The 26488-nt window shown below is 50.4% G+C and overlaps 1 protein-coding gene and 2 long non-coding RNA genes across 14 annotated transcripts in view; 2 read left to right on the top strand and 1 right to left on the bottom strand.

The window, feature by feature from the left end:
• MEIS1 (Meis homeobox 1) overlaps nucleotides 1-9685 on the top strand; it is a 103277-nt gene extending 93592 nt beyond the window's left edge. For 2 of the 6 annotated variants that reach the window (XM_064510160.1, XM_064510158.1), the window contains exons 10-12: nucleotides 3928-3986; nucleotides 5254-5343; nucleotides 8112-9685. In XM_064510160.1, the coding sequence (XP_064366230.1) occupies nucleotides 3928-3986; nucleotides 5254-5343; nucleotides 8112-8395 (433 nt within the window). In that variant the 3' untranslated portion in view covers nucleotides 8396-9685. Of the gene's footprint in view, nucleotides 1-3927; nucleotides 3991-5253; nucleotides 5344-5566; nucleotides 5663-8111 lie in introns of those variants that run through there. The other 4 variants (XM_064510159.1, XM_064510162.1, XM_064510161.1 and 1 more) reach the window with 4 other exon arrangements.
• On the bottom strand, nucleotides 4418-8471 carry LOC135327985 (uncharacterized). Its single transcript, XR_010388701.1, has 2 exons — nucleotides 8335-8471; nucleotides 4418-7814 (listed from the first exon to the last, which is right to left on the bottom strand). It is a non-coding gene; the product is annotated as an uncharacterized LOC135327985 (long non-coding RNA).
• Nucleotides 9686-17207: 7522 nt separating the features above from the next.
• LOC112989387 (uncharacterized) overlaps nucleotides 17208-26488 on the top strand; it is a 70459-nt gene continuing 61178 nt past the window's right edge. For all 7 annotated transcript variants that reach the window (XR_010388692.1, XR_010388693.1, XR_010388690.1 and 4 more), the window contains exon 1: nucleotides 17208-17704. This is a non-coding gene — a long non-coding RNA (uncharacterized LOC112989387). The remainder of the gene's footprint in view (nucleotides 17705-26488) is intronic.

The following is a 26488-nucleotide window of genomic DNA, read 5'->3' as shown; positions in this document are numbered from 1 at the left end:
TCAGCATCTGCTTTCAGACAGCTAGTAGTGGAGAATTTCATTCAAAAACTGAAAATTGGAAGTCCCCGCAAGCATGCTGCCGATCCTCGAGCAAAGGTGGCTTTCGGGAAGCGTCACAGCGGAGGAAGGTCGTGTTTTACGCGCTCGGCAGGACTGCAGGGCAAGGGGAAGGGAGAAAGACCAGACCTCGGTGGAAAATGTCGCTCGGGCTGTAACCTGAACCTCGCAAAATGAGCCTTTCGGGTGGCTCCGTGACCCTCCAAAACTCCCCGCTCTCTGGCTGCTATTATTGCGGCCAATTTCCAAATAAAACAGCCTTTTGTCGCCGCCAGCCCCGCGGAGAGGCAGCGATGCTTGTGCAGCACGGCGCAGGCGGCCGAGGCACAGGTCAAAGAGCAGCCGAGCTGGCCGCAGCGCCCTGGAGCGCGGGAACCGCCGCCGCGCCCGCCCCAGCGCCAGCAAAACCACCCCGGAACGTGCAAATGGGCCAAAAGACAGAGAGTTTCCCGCTCGTCCTCTCTGGAGCCAGGAAGGGTTATGCAGGTGGAGCAGACTGGGATGCAGGGGGAAGCACAAGCCGATGCAGCCAAAGGGGCAAGGAGAAGTTAGCTTTCAAAAAATAATAAATACCAGCGGCTTTAAACTTCTGTGTTTGCCCAACTGTGCAAATGTTTCTCCCATGCCAGATCCTCCCCTTTGCAAAAAAAAAAAAAAAACCTCTGTAAGAGTGATTTGTGCATGTGTTGTTTTGCCGGACTCCCCGCAGCACCGCTCCGCTTCCGTCGGGCCGGTGGATGGGTGCAACTTGTGTGCCCAGAGATCCTGTTTTGTTTGCACCACTGTCAGTTCTGCTCTTTGGAGCGGGGGGGAACCCTCCATATCTGCAGAAATTCATCAAGACACGGAGAACTCTTTGCGCAAACCTTTAAGCCTGTGTGGCACTTTACCTCCACGAGTAAAGTCAGGCGGGTGTTTTATGAAGTCTTATGCTTAGTCGTATTTTGAGAAAACTAAATTTGAGTAGCACTGAATATGAAAATACCTGATGATTTAGGTCCTGATTCCTCTTACTTTTAAAAATCGGAGTGCTTTAGTTCCCCCCCCCCCCCTTAAGAGAGGTGAATGTGCACATATAGGAAAAGGGGTAGTGAGAGTCTTTCTGCTAACTTTTTTGTTCCACCATTTTTGCTGATATTACATCAAACGGCACTTTGGAAATTCAAATAGTGATTGAAAGCTCTTCCGCCAAAGAAAGAAACAGATAGTCTGAAGAAACTATTCCTATGCCTGTATATCTTTCCAGCCGTAACCAACTTACAGTTTTGCTAGCAAGGAATTCTAGAAAGTGATTTATAAATGTAACAGAAGTGCATTGTGTTCTCTCAAGGCAAGACACATTAATAGTTTTAATTTGATGGGTTCTTATGAATTCCAGGTTTGGGATGCAGGAAGAAACTTGAAAGTGAATGCTTTTTTTTTTTAAATGCATAGTAGTTTGGAATGGACTGTAATGCAAAGTAAAGCGTTGTGTTACAAAGGCAGGGAGGATGGGACAGAAGGTTAAAGGGCATCCTGGAAACAAACAGCTGGACCAGTTTATTTAAACAGATACAAGGATGGGGAGCTGACCTCCGTTTGACTTCTAGTGGGAGGAGCAAGAATGTCATTTTATTACTTCGCCCAGAAGGGAAATGTTCTTGCGTCTGAATTCACCCTGAAGACATCCAAACACAGGGCTGTTTTACAGAACAGCTACTTATATAAAATACTTACAAGACTGCATAGGAAGAAGATGACCGTTAAGTACCTGCGTGTAAAATGTTCGCAAAGCAGACGCCCCAAGTACTGGTACGGGGCACACAGGTGAGAAGATGTCTCACCGTAGGCATATCCGAGGGATGGGAAATTCTAACTAAACGGTTTGTAGCAGTGCGAACCCTGTTCCCCATCGTCTTAAAAGTGTTTGGACTTCGGCAGAGAAGAAAGAGAAGGTGGGAAAGTCTGCGTGTGCATGCTAGCGAATGTCCTTCACATTTTGCTCAGGGTTTCTTTCTGGTCTGGGTGAAAGCTTCTGGCAAATGAAGGTTTCTGGCAATCTCAGGTGGCCACCGAAAGCCGTCCCTCGTGCTTCTCCCGGGTGCTGCCACAGCAGCAGAAACGGCCGGGGCACCAGGGGTTGGTGGTGTTGTTTTACTTGGGAGAGTTACTGTGGAAATTGCTTTCTGCAAATGCAGATTGCAGATATTAAACAATTTTCTAATTGGTCATGGAGCTAAGGCAGCTAATGGGGGAAAAAAGCACATTTTTTTAATTGCTTATTTCACATGGTGTTTGTGCTACACCTGTGCTTATAATGAGAAAGGAGAATTAGTCTAACCTTCTGCTCACATGATTCCGATTTCCATGGTTTGTACAAGATAATGATAAACTGATTTGCAACACTGCTTGCTGGAGTTTAGGCTTTTTTTATTAGAAGCGTGCATAAAAATTGCTACAATACTGTTGCTGACAACATATGACCTAATCCAGGTGCGAGGTTTCCAGAGGAGCACCCAGAGCTTGCGCCTTCTCGGGGCGGAACTGTCCGAGCGCGTTTGGTCGAGACGGGTTTGGTTAGGCGCGAGCTCCTGGTCGCTGGGCGAGAGGTATCCCTGTATGCACGTGAGCCTTGCGCTGGGTAAGCACCGGCTGCTGTTATCCAGGCTCGCACCCCTTCCTTTGCAAGTAAATAGTGAGCAATGCGTCTTTTTTTTTTTTTTTTCCAATTTTTATCTGTTTTGAAGGATGCAAAGGCTGGTTTTGAAGACTTCCCTGTGACATGGTAAAAATTGTGATGGAGATTTTTTTCCAAATGGTTTTTACTTCCTTTTCTGATTAAGCGAAGCCACGGGAGAAGTTCTTCTGATGTTCTTAAGACAGGTTTCCTGACAATGTTTTCGTGACTTTGGATTTTAATGCCATGAGAACTATGTACAGAGGGGACTGCGTGACAATTGTGATCTCTCTCAATGTTCTGTTTTGCTCAAAATTTATTTTGAACATTTCCCCCCCCCAAAAAATAACAATTATGAAGCTAACTGAGGTTAAGAGCTAAAAAAATGCAAGGCGTAGGGCTACTGATAAGTATTTTTGCAAAAGACTGTACCTTTTTTATTTCAGAAGATCTTCTTTTCATTGTTGGTGGGGAATTTTCAGTAGTCCAGTAATTACAGTTTAACAAGATGTTTGCTGTAAATGGTCAGGCCTAGCTGGAGAAAACAGGATTATAAATTCAATTACTGTAAAGCTATGACCTCGCCTTGACCCCTCCGCCTTTGCATAAAGCAAGGAGGGGGGGGAAAAACCCACCAAGAAATCGCTACGAGGAATGCGTTGCTCTGAAGTCCCCAGCAGTGTGACTTAGTGGTGATAAAACTCCAGACGTTCCCTCATTTGATGGTGTTCTGCCATCACAGTTCATTATCTTAATAGTGGGCATTAAAATAGAATTAGGTTTGCAAGAGGTAGGGGAAGGTTTTGATAAAAATACTGTAAAAAAGAAGCCAGGGAACATAAGCCAGCAATGTCGCTAATTAGGGGGAGGTAGCAGATGCCCTGACGAACATCTCGCCATCTTCCCCCGTTTTTGTCCCCCGTTCCCAACTGAAAAGAGCGGGGCAGGTATTGTTTCCTGCAAACTCGGCTAATTCCCCCGTGAAAAGATGAAATGGAAGTGTCCAGCTGTGGTAAAAGCAGACAAACGTAAATCAGCTTGGAAACCCCAAGCTCGCGCTCTCAGAGGTCACCAGGGGTTGCAGGTTTGGCAGTGTCTGAGTCCACGCGCGGACCAACGCAGAGCCCCGCGGCAGCCCTCGCTCCAGCCAGGGCTTGGGGCCGGCGGGGACCGCTGCCCTCCAATAACCGTTCGCTTTACTCTTTTTGTTGCAGGTTTATTAATGCTAGAAGAAGAATAGTTCAGCCCATGATAGACCAGTCCAACCGAGCAGGCAAGTCCCCCATAGTAACTGTATTCAAGTCACGCGGGCGAAAACCGTCCTCAAGCCATTCACCGGGAGGTCCATTACCTGGTAAATAAGTGAGAAATGAATGCGGGGAGTGATTGACAATTAAAATAAAACCAGCTTTGTTTCATTACAACACTAATCATTTTAACACGATTGAAATATTTTGGGGAGGGGGGGAATGTTTAAAAGCCAAAAAAGGAACTAAAATTGCTCAGTGACCGGACTTTCTGTACACATTTGGAATTAATGTCATTTGTATTTTTGTTGGTTTTGAGTTCTCCTCCCCAGCGCTCTCTGTTCCTGTGACCACTCCCTGGTGCATGGCTTGGTGTGGAATTGCTGTAAACTTTATTACCTGTCAAAAGGGCAAAGGGGTCAGAATCGCTTGTGGGACTCAGTAAAGTTCAAAGCCGTTCAATGAGGTAGAGCTTTATGTGCTTTAATAACCCAAGGCAGCTTACTTCTGAAGCTGGCTTTTAATGTACAGTTAAAACCCAGAATTCAGGTAGTGGCACTTGTATCTGGGTCTTTTGTCTCTAGTTTCTTCCTTTTTATATCTGTCTTTGAGGATCTTCGAGTGTTTTGGGTTTCCTTTGAGGGGATTTTTTTTAATCGTGTGTTTCCCATGCCGGTTCTTCCCGGAGTCCTGGCTTGCAGCTCTGTGTGGGTATTTACCGGTGAGGAATAACACAGGGCTCCGAGTCGCTTTTGTTTCCCGAGCCTTGTTGCCACACTGTCAAAATCACTTGTTATCCAAGATGCCTTTGGGCAGTGCTTTCTCCTCAAGTACATTTGATTATTTTGCCATTAGAGGTAAATATTTGCCATGCACATGTATCAGGCCCTGCTCTTATAAATGCACACGGGTGTAATTTAACACACTGAGATTTCAGCGTGGCTATTCAATCCATAAAACTCGGCTCCTCGGCAGGTCTTTGCATTGACGTCAGCAGCAGCAGCAGCAGCTGGAGCAGAGGCTCATCACGGCTCGCTCTTTCCTTTTGCTAACTTTATTTCAGAACTCTCATTAGGAAATTAAGCCGCTGGTACGCAAACCCGCTAGTCCATCTGCTAAATTGGAAAAGTAGTGTTTTTTTTTAACTTGTTAGAGCCCACGTTGATAGTCATCTTTGCGGTTCTCGTGCTGCGATGTCGGGTCTGCGGTGGGGATTTGTTTCTTGGCCATCCACGGTAAGATGACCTCGGCCTGTTTGCACGCGCTAAAAAGCAACGTTCTGCGCTTTTGTAGTCAGCCAAGGAACACCGTACAACCCCGACGGGCAGCCGATGGGCGGTTTCGTGATGGACGGGCAGCAGCACATGGGGATCAGAGCGCCAGGTAAGGCCCCGGAGCGCCGTGGCCGTGGTCGCGCCCGCCCGCCCGCCCGCTTGCCTCGCCGGCCTGTCCTCCGCAACGCTGCCGCGGGGAGCCGGGCTCGCCGCCCTGCGCGCCGGAGCCTTCCGCGGCCTGCTGCAGCCCGCGTGCGTGCAGGGGTCTTTTGGCACTATCCGTTGACTGTGCTCATCTCCCGGCATCTTCTTGGATTTTTCTCTCCCTCTAGGACCTATGAGTGGAATGGGCATGAATATGGGCATGGAGGGGCAGTGGCACTACATGTAACCTCCACCTAGGTAACCAATGGCAAAGCCAGGGGGAAGTAAGTACCGTCGGGGCTCGTGGCTCTCGCGGGGGCCGCGGGACGCGTCCCGCCCCGCATGTCCCCACCTTCTCCCTGCCCATAGCCTCATGCTTGTTCCGGCCTTCCCGTGCCGCCGCGGGGGCCGCGCGCTCGGGCTGCGCCTGGCTCCTGCGCGCCGCTGACCGCGTGACGAACGCGGGACCCGCCGGCGAGGGGGGCCGGGGGGAGCCCGTTGCCCTGGCAACGGGCTGATTTGCAAAATGTGAGCGGTCGGCAGCAGCGCAGGGAGAGGAAAGAGCATGTCCCCAAAGTGTCATAAATCTGTCTAACCGCAGTTGATGCATGAGTTACGTTTCTGCACTAACCTGCGAGACACCAAAAAAGCCAAACAGAGACTTCTTTTAGGGAAAATAAACACCAGCTTCACTTAGGGCTAGTTAACGTCTTGGAAAGCGAGCGACTCAACTTTGATTTTTTTCTCTCTTTTTTTTTTTCAAGTTTATTTCTCTTTGTCTGTCCGTCATAATGGGATTACGTGTGGCAAAGGAAAAAGAGAGAATACAAAATAGAGGTGTGCACAGCAGGCTATGGAGCTTAGCCCAGGCTAATTGACTATATCCAAATTAAGTATGCCATCACTTGCAGTGTGACAAATGGATTTGACTTATTCAGTATACAAAAATAGAGATCATTAATGCAATCTTCAGTGGCAGGCCTCGTGAAGAAAGCCTAGAAAAACTGTCCCAGTTTTTTTTTTTTTTTTTGCTCTTGTCTTTTTTTAGGGGAAAATACATTATACAAATTTTGTGTTTTTTTTTTTTTTAAAGAAGAGTAAAGCTGCTTGAAACACTAAGGCACTGGTACCATGTTTAAATGACCCCTAATTCTGTTTCTTTTGCTTTGCTTCTGAAGTTAAAAGCAGTTATTTTGGCATCTTTGTTGTGCCTCTGATTATATTAATGTGGTGTTTGAAGTTGCCAAGGCCAAGTGTATTTTGTAGTTGTCTTCTCTGGGTGCGAGTCAAAAATAAGTTTTAACAATTAGCTGCGAAAACATTCCACTGCGCTTGGGAATGCAACAGTCTTATTACCTCATCATGGAAATTTCTAGCTTAGTTAATTTAAATATTGTTTCTTAGTTTCTGGGTCAATTAAATTTAAATGATGTATTTTATGCTTCGTGACCAATTAAATTAATAGGTTATTACAAAAAATATTATCATCTTTTTTGATTAAAGAGCTGTGAGTACAGTATATTTTATAAGCAATTTTCATTAGTTCAAAAATGTTCCTTTAGGCTAGATTAAGCAGCTATTCATTGCGAGAGCCTTGAGACCTGATTCCAAGGTGTTCATAGCATTCACAGCGCACTATTACTTAGAACTAAAGCCAATTGAACCTACTTAGCAATAGCGTATGCCTTTCACCCTTGATGATTATGGAGCTTATAGCTCTCCGAAACAATACACCTGTCAGTTCCCATCAGCTACAGCAATCCAAGCAGAAGGCAGAGGCCCACGGAAAGCAGGAGGTTTTATTGTTTTAGGTCCAATTTTTCTTATTGTTCCCGAAATCACTGAAAGGTTGACTGCATCCTGTGCCTGATTTTTGCAGACAGAAGTGATCGCAGGGAAGGAATTAATTGATAACTGTTATTGATTTTTTTTATGTGTTTAAAATACAGGTTTGATTTAACAATCGGCCTTAGTAATCCTATCAATTTCAGCTTCATACGAGGCCTTTGTTCGGCAGCATATGCGCTTGCTCCATAGCGTGTGTGTGAATAGCACAAATACTCCGGACAGACTCAAAGTAATCGGGTTGGAGAGCTAAACAAATAACTGTTGATAAATCGTGACACTGACTGAACCCATCTCGCCTCCAAAGCCTCTCCTCAAGTAACGCGGCTTCCTCGCCCTGCGCGTTCCCCGCACGCGGAGCTTCGCGGCCCCTCTTCCACGAGCGGGGCAGGAAGGCGAGCGGCGTGGCCGAGGCGCAGGGGCGGGAGCCCACCGGAGAGGCCGGGGAGACCTCGCAGGACCCCTGCGCTCTCCGCCCAGGGCTGGGGCCGCTCGGCACCGCTGCCTCGCGCGCGCGCGCGTTGTCGTCGGGGTGGCTCTGCCTCCAGCGTGCTTGCAAAGTGCAAAGGTCTCCATCAGCTGCGTGCCTTGCTAAATGTACACATAGCAGTTCCTGTCTCCCAAAGCATCGCATTTGGGGGGCGGGGGTGGGGTTTTTTTTGCAAACACGGGATTCATTCCTGGTGCCCGTCTTTATTGTAAGTCCGTACAGAGGCTTCGGCCCCACAGACGCAGCTGTGCACACCTGTACTTGTGTACTCCCGCCTGTGAGCAGTGCTTGGCTTTTAGCAGCCCCCCCGAGCGATGGTTTGGGGCCCAGCTGGGGACCCTGCCCGCCTCCCTGTCCCGGCTGCGGCCTCTCACGCCCTCCCTCTCTTCTCTCCGCAGGGCTGCAAAGCATGCCAGGGGATTACGTGTCTCGGGGTAGTCCAATGGGTATGAACATGGGACAGCCAAGCTATAGCCCGCCCCAGATGCCCCCCCACCCCGCTCAGCTGCGCCCCGGCCCCCCCATGCACACCTACATTCCTGGACACCCCCACCACCCGGCGATGATGATGCATGGAGGACCACCCCACCCCGGAATGCCCATGTCAGCGTCTAGCCCCACCGTGCTTTCCACCGGCGACCCGGCAATGAGTGGACAAGTGATGGACATTCATGCTCAGTAGCTTAAGGGAATCCGCATCGCCCGCAGCGACGGTAGATTTCAAACATTGTCTTTCTGCAAGGACTATGGAGTTCCGTTTTTCTTGGCGTCTGCTTTGGACCAAGGAACGTTCTTATTCCTCACAGGGACCCTGAAAAGCAGGAAAACACCAACCGAAGTCAACTTCTGGGGACATGCTAAATACCTATATAAGACATTAAGAGAACAAAGAGTGAAATATTGTAAAATGCTATTATACTGTTATCCATATTACGTTGTTTCTTATAGATTTTTTAAAAAAAATGTGAAATTTTTCCACACTATGTGTGTTGTTTCCATAGCTCTTCACTTCCTCCAGAAGCCTCCTTACATTAAAAAGAAGCCTTACACTTATCCTGCAAATGACAGAAAGGGCTTATTTGCAGGATTTTTAGAGCATTAAAATAACTATGTCAGGCAGAAGAATCTTTCTTCTATCCTAGGATTTCAGCCATGCACACTCTCTTTCTGTCTCTCTCTCCTCTCCTTCTCTCTCTCTTTCTTTCTTTCTTCCCTTTCTTTCCCTTTCTCTCTCTCTCTCTCTCTCTCTCTCTCTTTCTAGCCTGGGGCGTGAATTTGCATGTCTAATTCATTTACTCACCATATTTGAATTGGCCTGAACAGATGTAAATCGGGAAGGATGGGAAAAACTGCAGTCATCAACAATGATTAATCAGCTGTTGCAGGCAGTGTCTTAAGGAGACTGGTAGGAGGAAGCATGGAAACGGAAAGGCAGTGTATTTGAAGCCTAATTGTCACATCAGAGCATCATTGTCCCCATGCAGCAACCACCACCTTGTACATCACTTCCTGTTTTATGCAGCTCGAAACATGGACTGAAGATTTATTTTTAATATGTTGACTTTCTTTCTGGGCAAAACATCAGTCGTGTGCATTTTTCCATAGTCCCATCATGGAGCATATATGTATACATTGTAAATAAATTTTGTGCAAAAAGGACTGGAAAAATGATCTGTATTATTGCAATTTTTTTGTAAAAGTAGCAGTTTGGTATGAGTTGGCATGCATACAGATTTACTAAGTGGGATAAGCTAATTATACTTTTGTTGTGGTTAAACAAATGCTTGTTGATAGCCTTTTTCTATCAAGAAACCAAGGAGCTAATTATTATTAATAATAATCATTGCACACTGAGTCTTAGAGTTTCTGATTGAAACAGTTTGGATTGTATAATAACTCAAAGCCCAGTTGTAGTAGTTTGAGTGCAGTAATGAAATCTGAATCTAAAATAAAAACAAATTATTTTTTGTCATGGTGACTCCACTGCTTGCAAAATTTGTTTCCTGCCCCACTTCAGTATTTGTAGTGATTCTATCCCAAATTGTGAGCCAAGCGGCTACAAAATTAAACTAGCTCCAGAGATGTACCGATGATGTGCTATTTTGATATCAGCTTCATATTTAAATAATGTAAAAGTAGTGCTACGCTGCACAAAGAAACTTTCTGGAAACTCACACTGTAAATCGTGAGGATGATACCTGTTGCCTGTTAATAAACGTAATATCACAGGGCATTAGCTATCTGCAGCATACTGCACAGAAATTGGTCAGCCGTGTACCCCCCAAATTACAGCTCTCGTACCCACTTGAGCCATTGACATACTATATTTCTTCCTGGAATTGAGCGTATTAAGGACAGGCGGAAAATAAAACTTTTAAAACACTGGCCGGGAAATGCATATTTGTAAGTAAATTAAGTGCTCGTACTAAGGGATGATGGACTTTTTAAATCTAAAGCTCGTAAAGGGCTTCTGTGCGGGGATTGGCTGAAGGCTGGTCATTAAGCAATTTCCTAGCACAGCTGTACTTTCTGCATTGCAGCCAACTAGTTAAATAGTACAAAATAGCATGTTTAGGCTGTGATACCTTATAATTTTCTTTAAATAAAATCGCAGCTATATAAAAAAAGTGTTTCCTGCGGGTAGGGAAAATAGACAAATATTTTAATTAAGGCAAAATCACGAAGGGGAAAAAAATATATGAAACAACAATGTGTGTCCCCCCCCCAACCCGCCCCAGCGGTCCCCGTGCTCGGCGCGGGGGCGGCTCCGCGGGGGCGCAGTGGCCGCGCTGCTCCGCGCCGAGGGCAGCCGCCGCGGGGGGCGGCCGCGGAGCGGTGGTTACTGGCAGTTAACGAGCACTCGTTTACCTTGGCCATTAAATACCCACCGGGGCCGAAGCCCCCCCCGTTCCCCCCCCCCCCCCCCCCCGGGGCGCTCGGTCGCTCCGCGGTCCGGACCCTCCGCGGGGCGCAGGCGGGAGACACGGAGCCTGGCGAATAAAGCGAATAAAGCCCAAGCGGGGTCCTTCCCTCCACGCCCCCGACCCTTTTTCTTTACTCTAAGTAGTCTATCTGACTCTCTCTCTCTTTTCTCTTTCTTTTTCTCTCTCTTTCTCTCTCTTTGTCTCGCTCTTTCTCTCTTTTTCTTTCTCTTTCTTTTTCTTTCTTTTCTTTTTCTCCTTCCTTCTCTTTCCTTCTCTTTCTTTTCTTCTGTTTTACGGGCCGAAGTACCTCCAAAGCGACAGCACATTTCAGATCCTGCTTTGTGAGCCCGGAATAATGACACTTTTCTGCCAAAATGTGAATGAGCGGGGCTCGCTTTTTAATGTATTTTTTGTTTTGTTTTTTTTTTTCAAATGTTGCTTAAAAGACAAAAACAAACCGCCCTCTTGCATGCGAGGGCACACGCGTCCCTTCCTCCTCGGAGCGGCGAAGTGGGGCACGGATCTTCCTCCCTGAGACTTTTTCGGGCACATTTCAAATTAAAAACACTATTATATCCCAAGACATTTAATCAGCTGTAATTATAACACATTCAAAATGAAGAATATGCCTTGACAGTATTTTTATTGTTATTGTTCATCGCATGATGTTAGACAGCTTCAGAGGCACAGGAAAGAGAAGTAAACGGGTTACAAATAGGGAATTATCCCTCGTTTAGCATTAAAATTCATTTAGATAAAATTGCCACAAACATTTAAATGGGGAGATTAGTTCCCCCTCACGCCTTATTGCACTCGCTCAATGGCTCCGTTAAGGACGTTTTACACGTTGGAAATTCCGCCTTCCCGGCTGCTCGCCGTTTCCTAGCTACCCGCCTTGCCAAGCGCCGGGGGAGGCGCGGAGGCGGCGCGGCGCCGCGGGGGCTGCGCGGCCCCGACCCGCGTCGGGCGGCACCGGCGGCCCCGGCCCGCGAGGGCCCGCGGGAGGGCGCGCAGCGCTGCGCGGCCTGGGGGGGGGGATTGGGGGCGGCTGGGGGCTGCGCCTCGCTCCCGCCCGCGCCGCGGAGGAGGAGGAGGAGGAGGAGGAGGAGGAGGAGGAGAAAGAGAAGAGGAGGAGGAGGAGGAGGAGGAGGAGGAGGAGGAAAGGCGGCTTCGACTGCCATCTCTTGGGGGCTCGGGAGAGTGCCTCGGGGGCGGCCCTCCGCGGCAGCCCGCGCAGCGCCGCAGGCAGCGCGCACCAGCTCGGGAGGGAGAGCTTCGGGGGGGGGGGTCCCCCTTTTTGGCTTGCTTTGGTTTGCTTTGCTTTGCTCTGCTTTGCTTTGCTTTGGTTTCGCTCCCCCTCCGCGTGCGCGCAGAGCCGCGCAGGGAGGCCCGGAGCCGGGCGCTGCGCAGCCGCGCCCAGGCCACCCCTTTCCCCTCCTCGGGGGCAGGAAAAGGCCGGGGGGGGGGCGCAAAGGCGGCTGCGCAGCGCGGGCGTGTTTGCGCGCAGCGCGGCGCGGGGAAGGTGCGCGACCAGAGCAGGTTTCCTTGCGCGGGTCCCTCTGCGAGTGTCACCGGCACCGGGGGGGGAGGTGATTTTCTTACCTTCTATGCTCCGCTCCCCCGAGGGTGCATGGGGGGGGGGAGCTCCCCCCCCCCCGACAGCGGCCCGCTCCCCCCGCTCTGCGCCGCACAGACGCGCAGCGCCTCCCGCACCCCTCCCGGGAGAGCGCGGCGGGTTTCGCCTGCCCCCGACCTCCCCGCGCCGCCGGCGACGCTTAAAAAACCGAAACCCCACCACTTTTCGGGGCTGGAGGCCTCGGCGCGGGGCCTGCGCGGGGCGGGGCGCAGCGGCCGCGGGGGTGGCCGGGCCGGGAGTGGGGCTCCGCGCCCGCCTCTGCGCGCCGGCTCCGAGGGAGCTGCTGGGCCCTGAACAGGCGGCTTTGTACTTGGTGCAGAGAAAACCTTCCTGCTCTTTTAATGCGGGTGGAAATAACTAAATGCCTGTGTGGCAGCTGCTGCTAAAGCCAAAACTAACTCTTTTGGAAGCGCGGGGGGAAAAGAGTGAAAGGCGAAAGAAAGACTGCTCTTTTTTTTTCTCTCCCTCCCTTTGGTGCCATTTTGGATGTCATCTGTTACCCTGGTGACTCTGTTCAGCCCCCAAAGCCCCTGGATTGTTGGAAAAAAAGCATGCTATTTCTGCACCGTCATTTATCACTGTCAGCGCATAATGATTCCCCTCGCAGCTCCTTATTGATGTTTGTAATTGCATTATCGCATGGGGGGGGCGGCCGCGCCGATCAACGGGGCCGCGCTGGCGCGGGGGGCTCCGCACCGCCGCTCCTCCGGGGCGCCCGGGCCGGGGGGGCAGGGGAAAAAAAGGCCCCCACCGAGCAGAATTAAAGCAGTTCTGAAACACAGAGGATGAGGGAAAAACACTTGCCGACCCCCCTAAATGTCTGGCTAACTACCTGCCTGCCCCGCGGAGCCTGCGCTGGGGGGGGGGGGGGTGCGTGGGCTCCCTCCCCGCGGGGGGGGCCGCCCGGGGGGGCGGGTTCTGCGGGGGCAGCGGCGGGGAAGGGCGCAAAGGCGGCTGCGCTGGGCTCGCCGTGCTCTGCCCGCGGGTCCCGGGCGGCGCGGAGGGGACCCCGCCCGCGCAGCGACGCTGCTAAGTCCCCAGCCCGGGCGGACAACGGGCCCCCCCCGCGCTGCTCCGCCAGGGTTGGCGGCGGCGGCCGAGGAACCTCCGTCCCCAGGTTACGGGAGTCACTGTGGCCCCAGTTCCCGGGAGAACAGCCGCCCCCCCCCCCCCCCCCCGGCAGCGGCAGCGGCGGGGGCCCCTTCCGCGCCCCGCGCTGCCCGGGCGAGCGGCGGGTCCGACGTGCTCTCCCTGCCGGGCGTTTGCCGGCGCGGTGCCCAGCCCTGGCCCGCTCCACCTCCCGCCTTCGCGCTGCAGACCGAGCAGCGCATCAGTTGGGAAGCAGCGTGCTCGCATTGTTCTGTGCCCGTGCGCGCACGCTTCACCCTCCCGTGTTCCCTGCAGGACTCGGAGCTGGCGCTACCGTTATGCTCGTAAGGACACGCCGCTTCTCCGCTCCGGCGTCAGCGTTCGCGTTTCAAAATAAACTTCACAAGGGTCCCGGTTCTCAAGCAAAACAGCCGTCGCTGCTGAGCAGCAGGGCGAATGCGTGCACTTTAAATTTAAACTGCGAACTAATCAAACTTAGCTGTTTTTCCCTTTTCCGCTTTGATAGGTTGCAATCTGGAGTTAGATACTTAAAAAAAAATATTTAGTGCCGTAGCCCACGGTTAAAATAGTGAAAAATTAGTCTCGTTTCAGAAATTATTTATTTATAGAACGAACATGATTAAAACATAAAAAAACACACAAACTGCAGCTGCAACAAAAAAACCCCACCGTGATTTACGATTATTAAATCTTTGATTGCCATGTTAATGTTTCTTTTTCTACCTTTCATTTGCATTTTAATCTATCGAATCTTTACAATTTTGCTGCCTCCTACTCGAATGATTGATTACACATCTGAAAGAAAAAAATACTAAGCTTTTCGAGGCGAGCTTCTATTTTTCCTCCCCCCTTCCCTTTGCTGGTTAGCTTTCTGAAACCTTCCTCAACAATGTTAATGCAAGCAGGACAAATTAATTATGCTCTTTTAAATGTCAAAGGTATAAATAAAAATGCTCCCCCTCCTTTTCTCTCTCTTACCCCTCGCCCCAAATAGGAATATTTTTCCAACCCGCTTGTTTCAAAAGCGAGCAGGAGCCATCCTAGCAAAATACAATTAAAAGGAACATACGCGCTGCATCGTGGCTGTAAATAAGTGTTATTGCATGGACCTTTACCTATGAGTAGCAAAATAAAAGCAAAGAAAAAGGGGAGAGGCAGGGGGTGTAGGTGCGGGGCTCGCTGGCTCCCTTTTGCACTGTCGATCCAGGGCTTTGGTGCATCCCCCCCCCCAAAAAAAAAGCCAAGCCCCCTCCGGCCGCAGCCGGGCGCAGACCCGCGGGGGAGGCTCGCCGGCCCGCGGGGCGCGGAGGGGCGCGGAAAGCCGTGCGGGGGGGGCTCCCAGTGGGAACCCCCCCCCAAAAAAAAGGGGTCGGTTCCCCGTGCTGGGACGCGGCCCCCGGCCGTGGGTGCCCAGGCGGGGCCCCCCGCGGGCAGAGGAGGCCGGGGGCCGTTGCGGCGGGGCGGGGAGGTTTCCCGGCAGGAAAAAAAAGTGGGAAACGGGAAAGGCGAAGCCTGCGCGCCAGCGCCGGGCTCACTACCTGCGGGGCGAAGATGGATCCGCGCAGGCGGGCGGGAAGACAGGACCGGGAAGATTTAGAGGTGAAGGGATGGCAGATTATTAAGGAAGTAATAGTAAGGTGTCCCATAGACTACAGTTTTATTGGGGGGTAGTAACTACTAGATTTATTTACGGCCGAGGCTATATAATAAAGATAATGACCGCAAACTCGAGATAAATGCTTACGCCCATAGCTGGTCAATTCTTTTTTATTTAAGAGAGCGATCCGGAGAGGTGAAAGCCATCTTCTCCCAACCGCAAATATCAGTCTTGGTTTCCCCCCCCCCCGTTACAAACCTGCCGTGCAAGCCCCGGGCTGGGGCGCGCGGGTCGGGGGCCTCCGGGGCCGCCCCCTCCAGCCCCGGGGGGGCCCCTGGGTGAAGCGACGGCGGAGCAAAGTGGGGGGGGGGAATAGAAAAAGAGGTGACCCCTCGTCCCCCCCCGGGGAAATGCGCCTTGGCGAGGGGCGCTGCCGGCGGGAGCGGCGGCCGGTGCCGGGAGCCCCCGCGCCCTGCCCGGGCTCTCGGGTTTCAGCCTCGCCATCAGCACGTCTGTCCCGGGGGTCCTTTGGTCCGCGCACGCCCGGGGAAAGGGGGGAAAAAGGAAAAAAAAAAGAGAACACCTGACAGAGAGCTGCGACGGGAGAGAAAAAGGGGGGAAAAAAAAAGGAAGGAGAAAAAAATAAAAGGGGGAGAACAGAGTCATACAATTTCGCGGTTTGTGCGCCGGGTACAACTGTAAGGTTGACCGGTGGGAACCGTCCTCCTCAGCCCTCCCCAGCACCGGCCTCCTCCGGCGCTGCTCTGGGTCTCGCCGGGGCGCCTGCCCCCAGCACAGCGCCCGTGACAGGTCTCGCCTCCCTCCGCCGCGCATCTCCCTCCCTCGGCCCGCGGCGGGAGCCCTGCCGCCCCCCCGGGCCGCCTCGTCCCCCCCCGGACGCCCGGGCCGCCTCGCCCCCTCCCCGAGCGCCCGGGAGCCCGAGCCGGCGCCCCGCTCGCCCCGGTCCCCGCCGCGCCTCCGCCTCGCTTCAAAGCACCGTCGCCTAATTGTTTCCAGAGTTCCCAAGTAATTAAGCTATATTAAAGGAACTCAAATAAAAGCCGTTTTCTTCGCACCGGGTCCCCACTCACTGAGTCGCCCGAGAGAAGCCCCGTTTCTTGGGGGGGGGAAAAATGCGTTAAAAAATCTTACATTTATGTAGTGTATGCGGAAAATGTAAACAGATTTCGTTTTTGAAAGGGTATGGATAAAGTGGTGGTAATTATGTATAATTAATGCTGAAGGGAAAATGAACACATAATAGGTTCCAAAGATTAAACCATCTGTAACTATCAGGGGAACTTTTAAAGTTTTTCTTTTTTCTTTTTTTTAAATACGTCTATTTCCTTTCACTAAGGATTTTTAGATGTAAAAATCCAAGCTAATGTTTGCTTCTCTGAAGTATTCTGATTTGAGAAACATTCCCTAAAAGGTTTCTGCGATTCTCAATCTTCAGCTTTGAAGATCATCCAACATAAAAATAAATTGAATGGTAATTTTAACCGTTATTAATGTTTGCAGCACTTAATTTAGTTAGGTGCTGGCTTTCCATCTTTGATTACACCATAAGGAAGTTATTTTAATAAGAAATGTTAAGATAAAGCATAGGCATTCCCACACATTCTTTGTATTTTTTCTGGCGTACGTTTATTACAGTCTGCTCAATCTATTTCAATTTCTAAATAATGCATAATCACCGGGGCCACTTTTCTTCCAGCAACACGTTTGCGAGGGCGAACCAGCCTGTCCGGGTTTAGGTCCTGCTCGTATGTGCATGTGGCAGTCAACACAAGTGGACAGAAATTTAAATATAGTTTTTGCACCATCCTGAATCAAGTTCACTGAAGGAAACCGAGTGCGTTTAACGTTCTCGAAGTTAGGACTGCTTCAGCGGTTGTGCGAAGCTTGGTAAAATCCTGCTAGTAGATTCTGAGACATTGTGCTGTAACTTCTGTGAGAGAGTGTGTTTCAGAGAGTTAACGTGAGTCCTGCACGTGGAAGGAGGGCTGTTAAAAGTAACGTGCTAACGGAGCGGTCACCTGAAGGGCGGTTTGCGGGATCGGTGCCCAGGTGAAACCAACGCAGTCGCATAGGAGCGGCAGCAGAAGTTAGCAGGAGCAGACGCTGAACCTGCTTTGTTAACTCCTGCATCCACCGGAGAGGTGAAAATAAATCTGCCCTTCTCAGTCCTAACTTTTTTTTTTCCCCCCGCCCTTGTCCTGCTGCATCTCTGGCATGGTGCGCGGCTGTTCGGAGGGGCGGGCTGCTGGTCGCCTCCCCAGCAGGGAACACCGCCTCCCGTGCTGAACGCGCCAGCTGCCAGCTCGAGGGGAGTCCTGGGCTGCTGCCCCTGCCCCACGGTTGGGGCATCTAGCTTCGAGAAGCAAACCTGCACGTGATGGGGCTGCTTTGTGAAATCCGCCCTACCGCGGAGATTTATATACCACTTAACCTCCCCCCCCCTCTGCGCCGGGGCTCCGCAGCTGAGTCCCAGCCCGCTTTGGTGAGGGGCACAGGTGAAGATCCCTTGCTGCAGATCCCGGAGCAGCACAGGGATCTGCCCTTTAGCGGCTAGTCTGGATTAACCCCTGCAGTAAGTCTTGGGCTGCCTGCTCCTGGGACTACCTGGAGGAGGAGCAGCTGATAGCAGATGCAGGGAGCAGCAGCCCAGTGACTCACCCCATAACTTCCCCTGAACGACATCCGTGTTGTGCAGAGATCAAAGTAAGTGTTTGGGCCAGTGTACGTCTGGGAAGGGGGTGGAGGAGAGCAAGGCTCAGATGGGGATAACAGCCTCGGGATCTCACTCGGGGGGGCGGGGGGGGGGGTGAAAAATGGCTTTAAGGCCCAATGCGAACCCAGAAGTGACTCCTGCTCCTGGAACCTGGCAAATCTCTTCGTGCTCCACAAATCGGCCTCCTGCCAAGGGCTCAGCTAGGGGCTGAGGATGGCGCGGCACGGGGACAACGCGCGCAGGCAGGTGCCTTGTCTCCCCGGCTTTGAACGGCCTCTCACCAGAGAGGATTTACCCTGCTCTTATTCCCTTCCTGGTAACTCGCACGCTGCCAGAAACACAACTCCAGCCAGAGGCTTTTCCCCATGGCTGGGAACCCCCCTGCGAAGACTCCCGTGCTCAGAAAGCCCCTCTCCCCTCTGCTGTCCTGGATAAAGATAAAGCACAAACCCCCACAGTTCGTCACCGTCTTTTGAGGGAGTCAATTAACAGCACGCTTCCCTTTCCAATGCCTTTTGGTGTGCTAATCGCCGCGCAGCCTCGTGCAGCCACCTTGCTCTTAAAGCTTACCTAAAGGGCCAGGCACAAGTTTAACCAAAAGTCACCGTGATTTTTGGAAAATGCTGCCCTGAAGTATCTTGGTGCTTCCAGGATAATTTCAGACAAAGCGGAGCCTGGGCAGCTCTTCGCGGAGGCGGCTGCTTGGCCCCCAGGGTCGGCGACGCTGCTCAGTCTGCGAGGAAGGGACCGCGCGGTGCCTCAGTTTCCCCGCGGAGGGGATGCTTGGGGGCTTTCTCTCGACTCGCCGATGTCGGGCTTCCGCTCCTGAGGGCTGGAAACTATTTCCACTGGGGTTTCTGGTGGCAAGAGGTGAGAAAGTTGGGCCAGGCGAGCTCGGAGGTCTCCTTCTGTCCCTTTGCTCTCCCTTGGGCACTCGCGGACCTCCGTGTTCTCCCCTCTCCCGGCCCAAGGGGTGGTGGCAGCTCAGCTCGAACCGCAGCAGAAGTGAGACCATGGCCTTCTCCAGCCAGGCTGCTCTGGTTTCACCTTTTCTTTAAACCCTTCTGCCTTGAGTAGAATTAATAAACTGATCTTGTTAATGAAGGGATCAGCAATGTCTTCCCTGCTGATGTGAAAACCTCCTACCTGGCAAATTAGTTCCTGGGCTAGGCTCATTTTCCCGTTACAAAACGCTTCCTTTATTGAAACTCGTTAGCAATTTGTGACTTTCACCCTGGCAGTAATTAGGGAGACGCTGAAGAGGCTGAGCCCGGATTCAGACCCAGCGTTCACTTTTGGCTGAATCGGAGGCAGTTTGGCTGGTGGATTTTCACCAGGATTTGCATCTCGATGGGCCGATGCTGAGCCATGGCAAGCGTCTGCCTCCAAGCCGAGGTACCCATCCTGAGCGGAATGGGGATGACACGGACCCAGGGCGTAGGGGATGGACACATTTTAGCCCCTGCGTTGAATCTCCGCCCTCACAACTCAGCATCGCTTTTCTCCCCTCTGCCAGCCTCTTCTCGCGGGACACCCGTGCAGACACCCTGGGGTCACCGGGGCTGCCAGCGCCCCAGCGCGTTGGCGTTGGCGTTGGCGTTGGCGTTGAAGCACAGCGGGGAGGAAGCCCCAGGTGCTGCAGAGGCTGGATTTTTGCACCTCGTGTTACTCCTGAAGGGAAGCAAGCAGAGATGGGGGAGCAGGGCTTTAGCTGGCGGCAGCTGGGTGGGCGTTGGCCACTGAGTTAGGCTCGTCGTCCCGGCTTTCGGCATGATCCGACCTGCACGGTGGGTCCAGAAGGAGCTTCGTCCCCGTGGCCCGGACAGCCTGAATCATCCCTGGCGAGAGCTGCCGCAGCCAATCCGTTCCGGCAACGCGCAGTTCAGGACCGTAACGGGAGAAAATCCTGGGTGCGTTTCTGTCATTGTCACGTACGTCCTCATCAATTCCTGCCACAGCGAAGCGCTGCCGTGACCGGCGCGGATTAGAGGCGACCCCGCCAGCGCTAACCCCGGCCCGCCGGGCGACACGGGCAACGCGCCGTAAAAACCCCTCCTCGGCGGCGTAGGCTGGAGCCTCGCAGTGCACATGACCCCAATATACTTTAAATGGACTTTTTATTGCATTATCTCATTAAAGCCTACCCCACCTTCCTCCCTTCTCCTAGCTGGGAGCACGCGAGCCCCTACCTAGGCGAATTGCGAGGCCGGTAATCAATGGATTTTAGTGGATTTTTTGATTAAAAGCAGTGTTGCTTCTGCTTTTAAAAAGCCTGCCCGGCTGGCTGATGCGCAGTATAAAGTACAGAAGGGCGGTGAGGGCACGCCTGGCCGTGCTGCCCGGGGCGGCTTGCCGGGTTCACAGCCCGACAGCGGCAAATCTTAGCCCTGTCCACGCTGGGGCCGCGCTTGGCACGTGCAGGTGCCGGGCAGGTCAGAGACGATGCGCTTTGGTATTTTGGTATTTTTGGTATTTTGGTATTTTTGGTATTTTGGTATTTTTGATATTTTGGTATTTTTGAGGGCATATTTGCCTTTCTCCTCAATTTGAAAGCTGTTTCAGGATGGAAGAAAAAAAAAAAAGAAAAGAAAACTGCTGGGTTTATCTGTGGCCTTGGGAATGGTAAATAGAGGAGCAGCAGAGGAACCACTTTCCCGGGGGAGGCCGGACACTTGGCAGGGACCAGCCCTGGCAGCCACAAAAATCCTCCTTGCAGAGGAAGTTTCTCCTGACGCCCTCCTGTTTATCAGTTAGCTTCTCCCCTACAGCACAAGGGTGTATATCCCTTATGAAAATATTTTAGCCCGTTTAATGTAACCATGGGAATTCTCATTATCCACATAAATGTCCGCTCCGTTTTCGGGTCCTACAAAGCTCTTCAAGTCAACGTTACTCAACTGTGTTATCATCTGCGCATGGGAAGCGTCAGCTTTCGGCATGCAGACATTGCGGAATTATTGCTTGAACAGTTTGTCATTCTTTGTCAGCCTCTAGGTTTAAATACCATTAGCCATTACCATCCCAAAAGCCCTTCAATAATAATAATAGCCAGGGATTCCATGTTTTTTTACTTCTTCAGACTACCTTTATGAACGAGCAGTTTGCTCCCGGCAGTAAACAAATAGCGTTAATTAGTAATAAGCAATACTCTCTCCCTTGCAAAACCAGGAAAGCTGGAATACAGAGCAGCTCCAGCCATGCTTTCCGGGGGAGGTCGCCGACTTTCCTCTTCATTTTTTTTCCAGGTGCCAACCCTTGAGTTATCTCGAGTCTCAGTTTCGGAAGCAATGAGAACTGTAGCCTTAGGTTTTCCAAGACGCCTATCAGGGATGAAATACCAAGCTTGAAATATTGGCTCAGAGAATTGCTCTTAGATGAGAGCGAAGAGGAACTTGGTGAGGGATTTGCTTTCCAAAACAGGTTGACCTTACAAGGGTGTGAGAGAGTGAACTATACAATTTAGAGTACGGAAATCTCTCTTGGTTTATTAAAACTTTCCAAGGCCTACACTTCTTAATGAAAGGAGACTTAAAAGACTGTACTTTTTGTAGCACTTATAGTTACAATCAGGGAATTCATGTGCTGATTGCTACCCAAGGCTTCCGGGTGGCTCTTTACCGCTATTTGGGGACAAATTCTGCTCTCACTTGCCCTGCCATAAGTTTGAAGTGCTTCCCCTGAAATAAAGTGCTCACCCCAAATTAGCCCCAGTGCAGGGGGGAGCTGAACTGGATTTGTTCTTTCTATTTTCACACATCAGTGTGGTAGCTCTGTGATAGATAAGTTCAAGTACAAATGGCATATAGTTGCAATAACACATTAAGCATCATCTAAGAAATGACTTATTCCTTACCCCTTCATCCATTCTCCTCATCCTCGGCTGCTCTGCTGAATTCAGTTACATGTGTCCTGACTTCTCTAGCAGGGAAGTCTCGCTACTGTGGGTGTAAAAACACACACAAAACCAGGAGATGTGTAAGAAAAAACTTGAAATTGAGGATTTTCAGTGTCCTACAATACACATAATCCAAGAACTTTGGTATTAACTTTATGGTTAGGTGAAAAAAGGCCTTTGAAGGAGTCAAATGGAGCTGTTTGTTTTCCCTTTTGGAGCCCTGTGCCCCCAGAGCATGCTGCCACGCTCGCTGGACCTGAGTTTTATAGGTCGGACTGGAGCCTTTGACAAACCTGAACTTGCTTTAAATTACTGAAATTAGATACGTATAAGCCAAAGTAACAGCCCAGAGGCCCTCCTGAGTATTGTCCCTCGCTATCAGTCCTTTACTTTGTAGTGTCAACAGATTAATTTGTTAAGAAAGCAGGAATATAAAGCAGTAATTCTGAAACCAAGGAGGAGAATGAACTAACCATGTATGTTGCTGATACCTGTTCTCTTGCTCGGTACGACGGGGTCTCTCCCAGAGGTAGCTCGTTGAGGGCATGGTTTTGTCAACTTTCTGCTTTTGTAATTATGGTTCAAACACTGGCTATTTTGTTTCTCAGGGTATTAAAATTACACCTGTCTTCTCTTCCAGCGAGATAAGACCCCCATTATATAGACAGACATTCAGGTCAGAGCGCAGGAGAGAGGTTTTTTTTCCTACTCACAGAGAGTGCATGAGGGGGGCCCAATTTCCAACCGATTTTTCAGTGAGAATGGTATATCTAGATCTCCTGTCTGTGCTCGATAATTTTTCCCAAAAATCTGGTTACGTGCCACACTTCCTCAAAACTCTCTGGATCAGATCTTTCAGCTGCCCTAAATCTGGGCAGTTTTGCTGGCTTTACAGTCAGTTTGTACCAGTCAGTTTGTGCCCTTTTTGTTTCTTCACTTGACAGGGTAAATGCCTCTGAATGAGGCAGCTCGCTTTTCCTTCTCTTCCTTTTAGCACTACATTTTGTGTATGTGTGTGTCTAGAGAGGGAGAGAGAAAGCTGATTTTTTTTGCAATATGTAGGCACACATGCACGTAACTTAGTCTAGTCTCTCTCACGTGTATATACATGTGTACGAGAGTGAGACACTAAACTGGACATGAAATGTGTTGGATTGAACGGGTGCTCTAAAATTGGCAACCAAAATCTTTAAATGTGTGAAAACATTGGAACTTGCTTTCCGGCTTAACTGTTTCCCTTCAAACGTTACAGGTGCATTTATTTCAGCGGTAGTGCACACTCCTCTACCTGGCCCCTACGCAGCAGGACGTGGGGGTTCCCACTGAGGTGTACGCCGAGGACACCAGCTCCTTTCACAGTGTTCAACCAAACCCCGCGAAATGTGGTTTTATCTCACGATTAGGTTATGATGCATTTAGACTACTGAACAACAGCTCTCTGTCATCTTGTGCTTGAATGGTCCAGTCCTATTTATTATGTTTCCTGACGTGCTGCTTTGGAAAGTCCTACCTGCGTTTCTCTGTGTATTTAGTTAAATATGTATTTAAGGAATTTTATGAGGATTTTTATTAACAAATGACCCCAGTGTGACTTTTGCAGCAGGGCAGAGAAACACCCATCTGTTAGTTTACATAAAGGCAATGCTCTAGTCTGCAGTCTAGGTTATGCACTTTAGCTTGCTTAAACAAACTTGTTCAGTATAGGATGCAGAAACAATTAACTGTGCCGTCTGAAAGGGAAATTCTTCCTGGAAACATTTACTTTAGTATACCTTTGGAGCTGCTGGCGACTTCGCATGTGGCAGAGTGGCGGCTTTGTAATCGGTTTTATAAGAGTAATGACCTCTGGCTCGTGCGACTATGCTTCAGACGGGCAAATCACAGCTAGCCTGGGAAGCTGTGGACGTTTTTGAAGTGATACAGCCGAGCTAATCGGGAGTACCCCGAGCATCTGCACCCTCTGCAGTATGCCTTGCAACTTCCTTCCGTGATGGAAAAAGCAACAGATGAACTTGCCGCCGTTGACTCAGAGCGGGATTTATGCATGTCAGTCCCTCACCGTTAATTGGAGATTATCCCATCAGTATCACTAACGGAATAACCCCCTAAATCACGAAACATGTAATTGCTGCCAGTCGAAGGGCCACCTTTGCCTCACGTTTGCGTTGCGGTGCTCCGAAAACCACAGAACTCCCGCGGGATGTTCGGCCCGTGGCTCAGCTCTGCCGGTTTGCCCGGAAAAGGGAGGCTGCAGGCTCCCGCGGGAATCCGAGTGCCTTTGCCTCCCCTTCCTGAGCTTCCCCACCGAGTAACCGGCAAGCAACTGACTTCCAAGCAAAGTTTAAAAACTTATCTTTTTGTGAAAATCGAGCTCCGCAGGCCAAATTTAGCACTGAAGAGACATCATACGGATCATATGGAAGGCTGGGAATAAAATTAATTAATGCGTGGATTACAATGACCTATAAATGTCATTGTTTCATCTCAAAGATATATTGGCACTGTAATTTTTATTTAACTCTTTCAAAGGACCACATGTGAGCACAACTGAGTGGATATGGAAATTATTTATCCAGCATGTTAAGGGGACATTAAAGTGGTTCGCAGCATGTGGTAGGCCCCTCGGTGCGGCGAAAGGCACAGATCAGCCGTCCAGCTGCGGCACAGTGCCTTGGCTCTGCCAAAAGCCCCCAGATGATGCAGCTTTCCCGCCTTCCCCAAAATAAATGTGAGCTGCATCCGCGCGGAAAGTGCTGGAGCCCCGGCCCTGGCTGGGGGGAGGGAGCTCCGGCTCAAAATGCAGCAAGGGGACGGCAGCAGCGCTTGGGTTTTCTGGGCTTTTGGCGACGGGGAGCAGCCGCGTAGGACGGGGCCGTGGCCCTGCGTCGGGTGGGCACCGGCCCCTGCAGAGCCGCTTGGTGCAGGAACGCCAGCAGCCCTCGGGGAAGAACCTGGGGCCGCTCCCGACTCCCGCCTCTGTGGTGGTTAATAAACCGTTTGTAGCTGCAAAACGAGAAAAAAAGGCGTGGGGGGGGGGGGGGAAAGAAGAGCCGGCATCCCTCCTTTACGGGCTCCGACTCTCCAAGAAGGTGGCTGCATCCTCCGCCCTGCTGCCGTGCCTCTTCCCGGCTCCCGTGGCACAGCGCGTGGGAGCATCCCGTGGCACAGCGCGTGGGAGCATCCCGTGGCACAGCGGACAGGAGCATCCCGTGGCACAGCGCGTGGGAACATCCCGTGGCACAGCGGACGGGAGCATCCCGTGGCACAACGTGTGGGAGCATCCCGTGGCACAGCGGACGGGAGCACGCCACGCTCACCTTCCTTGCACCTGGGTGCTGAGGCCCACTGGGAAATAGGTTTTGTGTGCATATATGTACATACATATATACACACACACATCTTAGATGTCATTTTTTAATATATTTTTATATTTTTTATATATATGAAAAGGGGGGCCCTGCAGGAATGGACTTTGGAGAAATGGAATGGAATTTGGAAAACCAGAAAATGAGTTTGGTTTTTCATTAGGAAAAGCCTCGGCACGAGAGAGGGCAGGAACAGGCACGTCCCGTTTGGTTCAGCTACGGGCCCCGTGCGACGCACGACACTGACCACGGAGTGCAGCAGGAACCCGGAGAAGCTGCCTGGTGACATCATAAACTAGCTGAGCTTTGCCCTCCGGGTTTATGATGATGTCATCAGAACTCCTTGATATAGAGTACACTTAACCTTGGAACGCACACTCGACCATCCTTTATTTGATAATCCATACGTGCAGCAGCACTGTTAATCAGTTTATATTCAGCGCCTCTGCTCCCTTCCCGAAGCACAGCCGGCGGGATCACATCGCCCTTTCCGACTCCTCTGCGTAACATGTACCAGAATAGCAAGAAGTTACACCGGGTAGCATGTTCAGCAGGATAAAAAAATTGCAGCAGGCCCATTTATATCCGATTTTAACTTCATCAGACACTGCGATTTTCTCCTCGCGGATTTGCCTGATGGAGACGGTTGCCATGCACCAGCTTTGCTGCTGTGAGCACCCTTGGCCTGGCACCTGGGCTTTAAAGCAGCGCCGTCGGTTGCGTTCTTGTTTAAGATGGCCAAAATTACAAACAAGGCAGCGACATGTGCCAAGTGATATGACTCTTCTGATGTGACTAGCAAAACAAAACTTGGAGCCCGCACATGGACTTCCAAACAAAGCAAGTTTTGTCTCTTCTGCAAAATGCCTGACAAAAGTAAACACACATTATCGGGAAACATAGGCTCGTCTCTCAGATTCCTATATATTAGTAGGGTATAAAAAGGTATTGGTTTCCAAAGTAACCATAACAACATGTTTTCATGAGTTCCTGTTGAGAAGCCAAAAACCTTTCTGAGTAATAAATCAACCAGTTTATATCTACGAACTTAAATCTTTTATTGGTTACTGATTAACTTAACTGTGCTGCCTGACAAATCTTCATAATAAATAAGCTAACCAGCAAGCACTTAAAAATCAAACTAACTTTGTTTAAAGGAATATCACTAAAACATGATCTACATTATAATGAATTTGGCAGTCAGCATGTGGTAATGTGCATGTTTCAACATGAATCTAAAACCCAGAAATCACAAGACATGTGGAGTTATAAAAAGATCACTCTGCAACTACTTTAAATAAATATATATGTTGATATTTATCAGCAATGTTACTGCTGACAAAACATAAATAATCAGCGTATACCCTCTGAATGGATCTCGCAGCAAAATGTCTATGGACTGGCAACACTGAGATAGCCCGTGTTAAAAGTGATGTGATAACAGTGGAAAGTTAGGTAGGTAAATTGTGTGATTTTAAAAAATTGTGCCATGCTTATCCTGCAAATGCAGTTGT

Source organism: Dromaius novaehollandiae, chromosome 3, assembly GCF_036370855.1.
Source record: "Dromaius novaehollandiae isolate bDroNov1 chromosome 3, bDroNov1.hap1, whole genome shotgun sequence".
Lineage (NCBI taxonomy): Eukaryota > Metazoa > Chordata > Aves > Casuariiformes > Dromaiidae > Dromaius > Dromaius novaehollandiae.
This window is presented reverse-complemented; position numbering and strand designations above follow the sequence as displayed.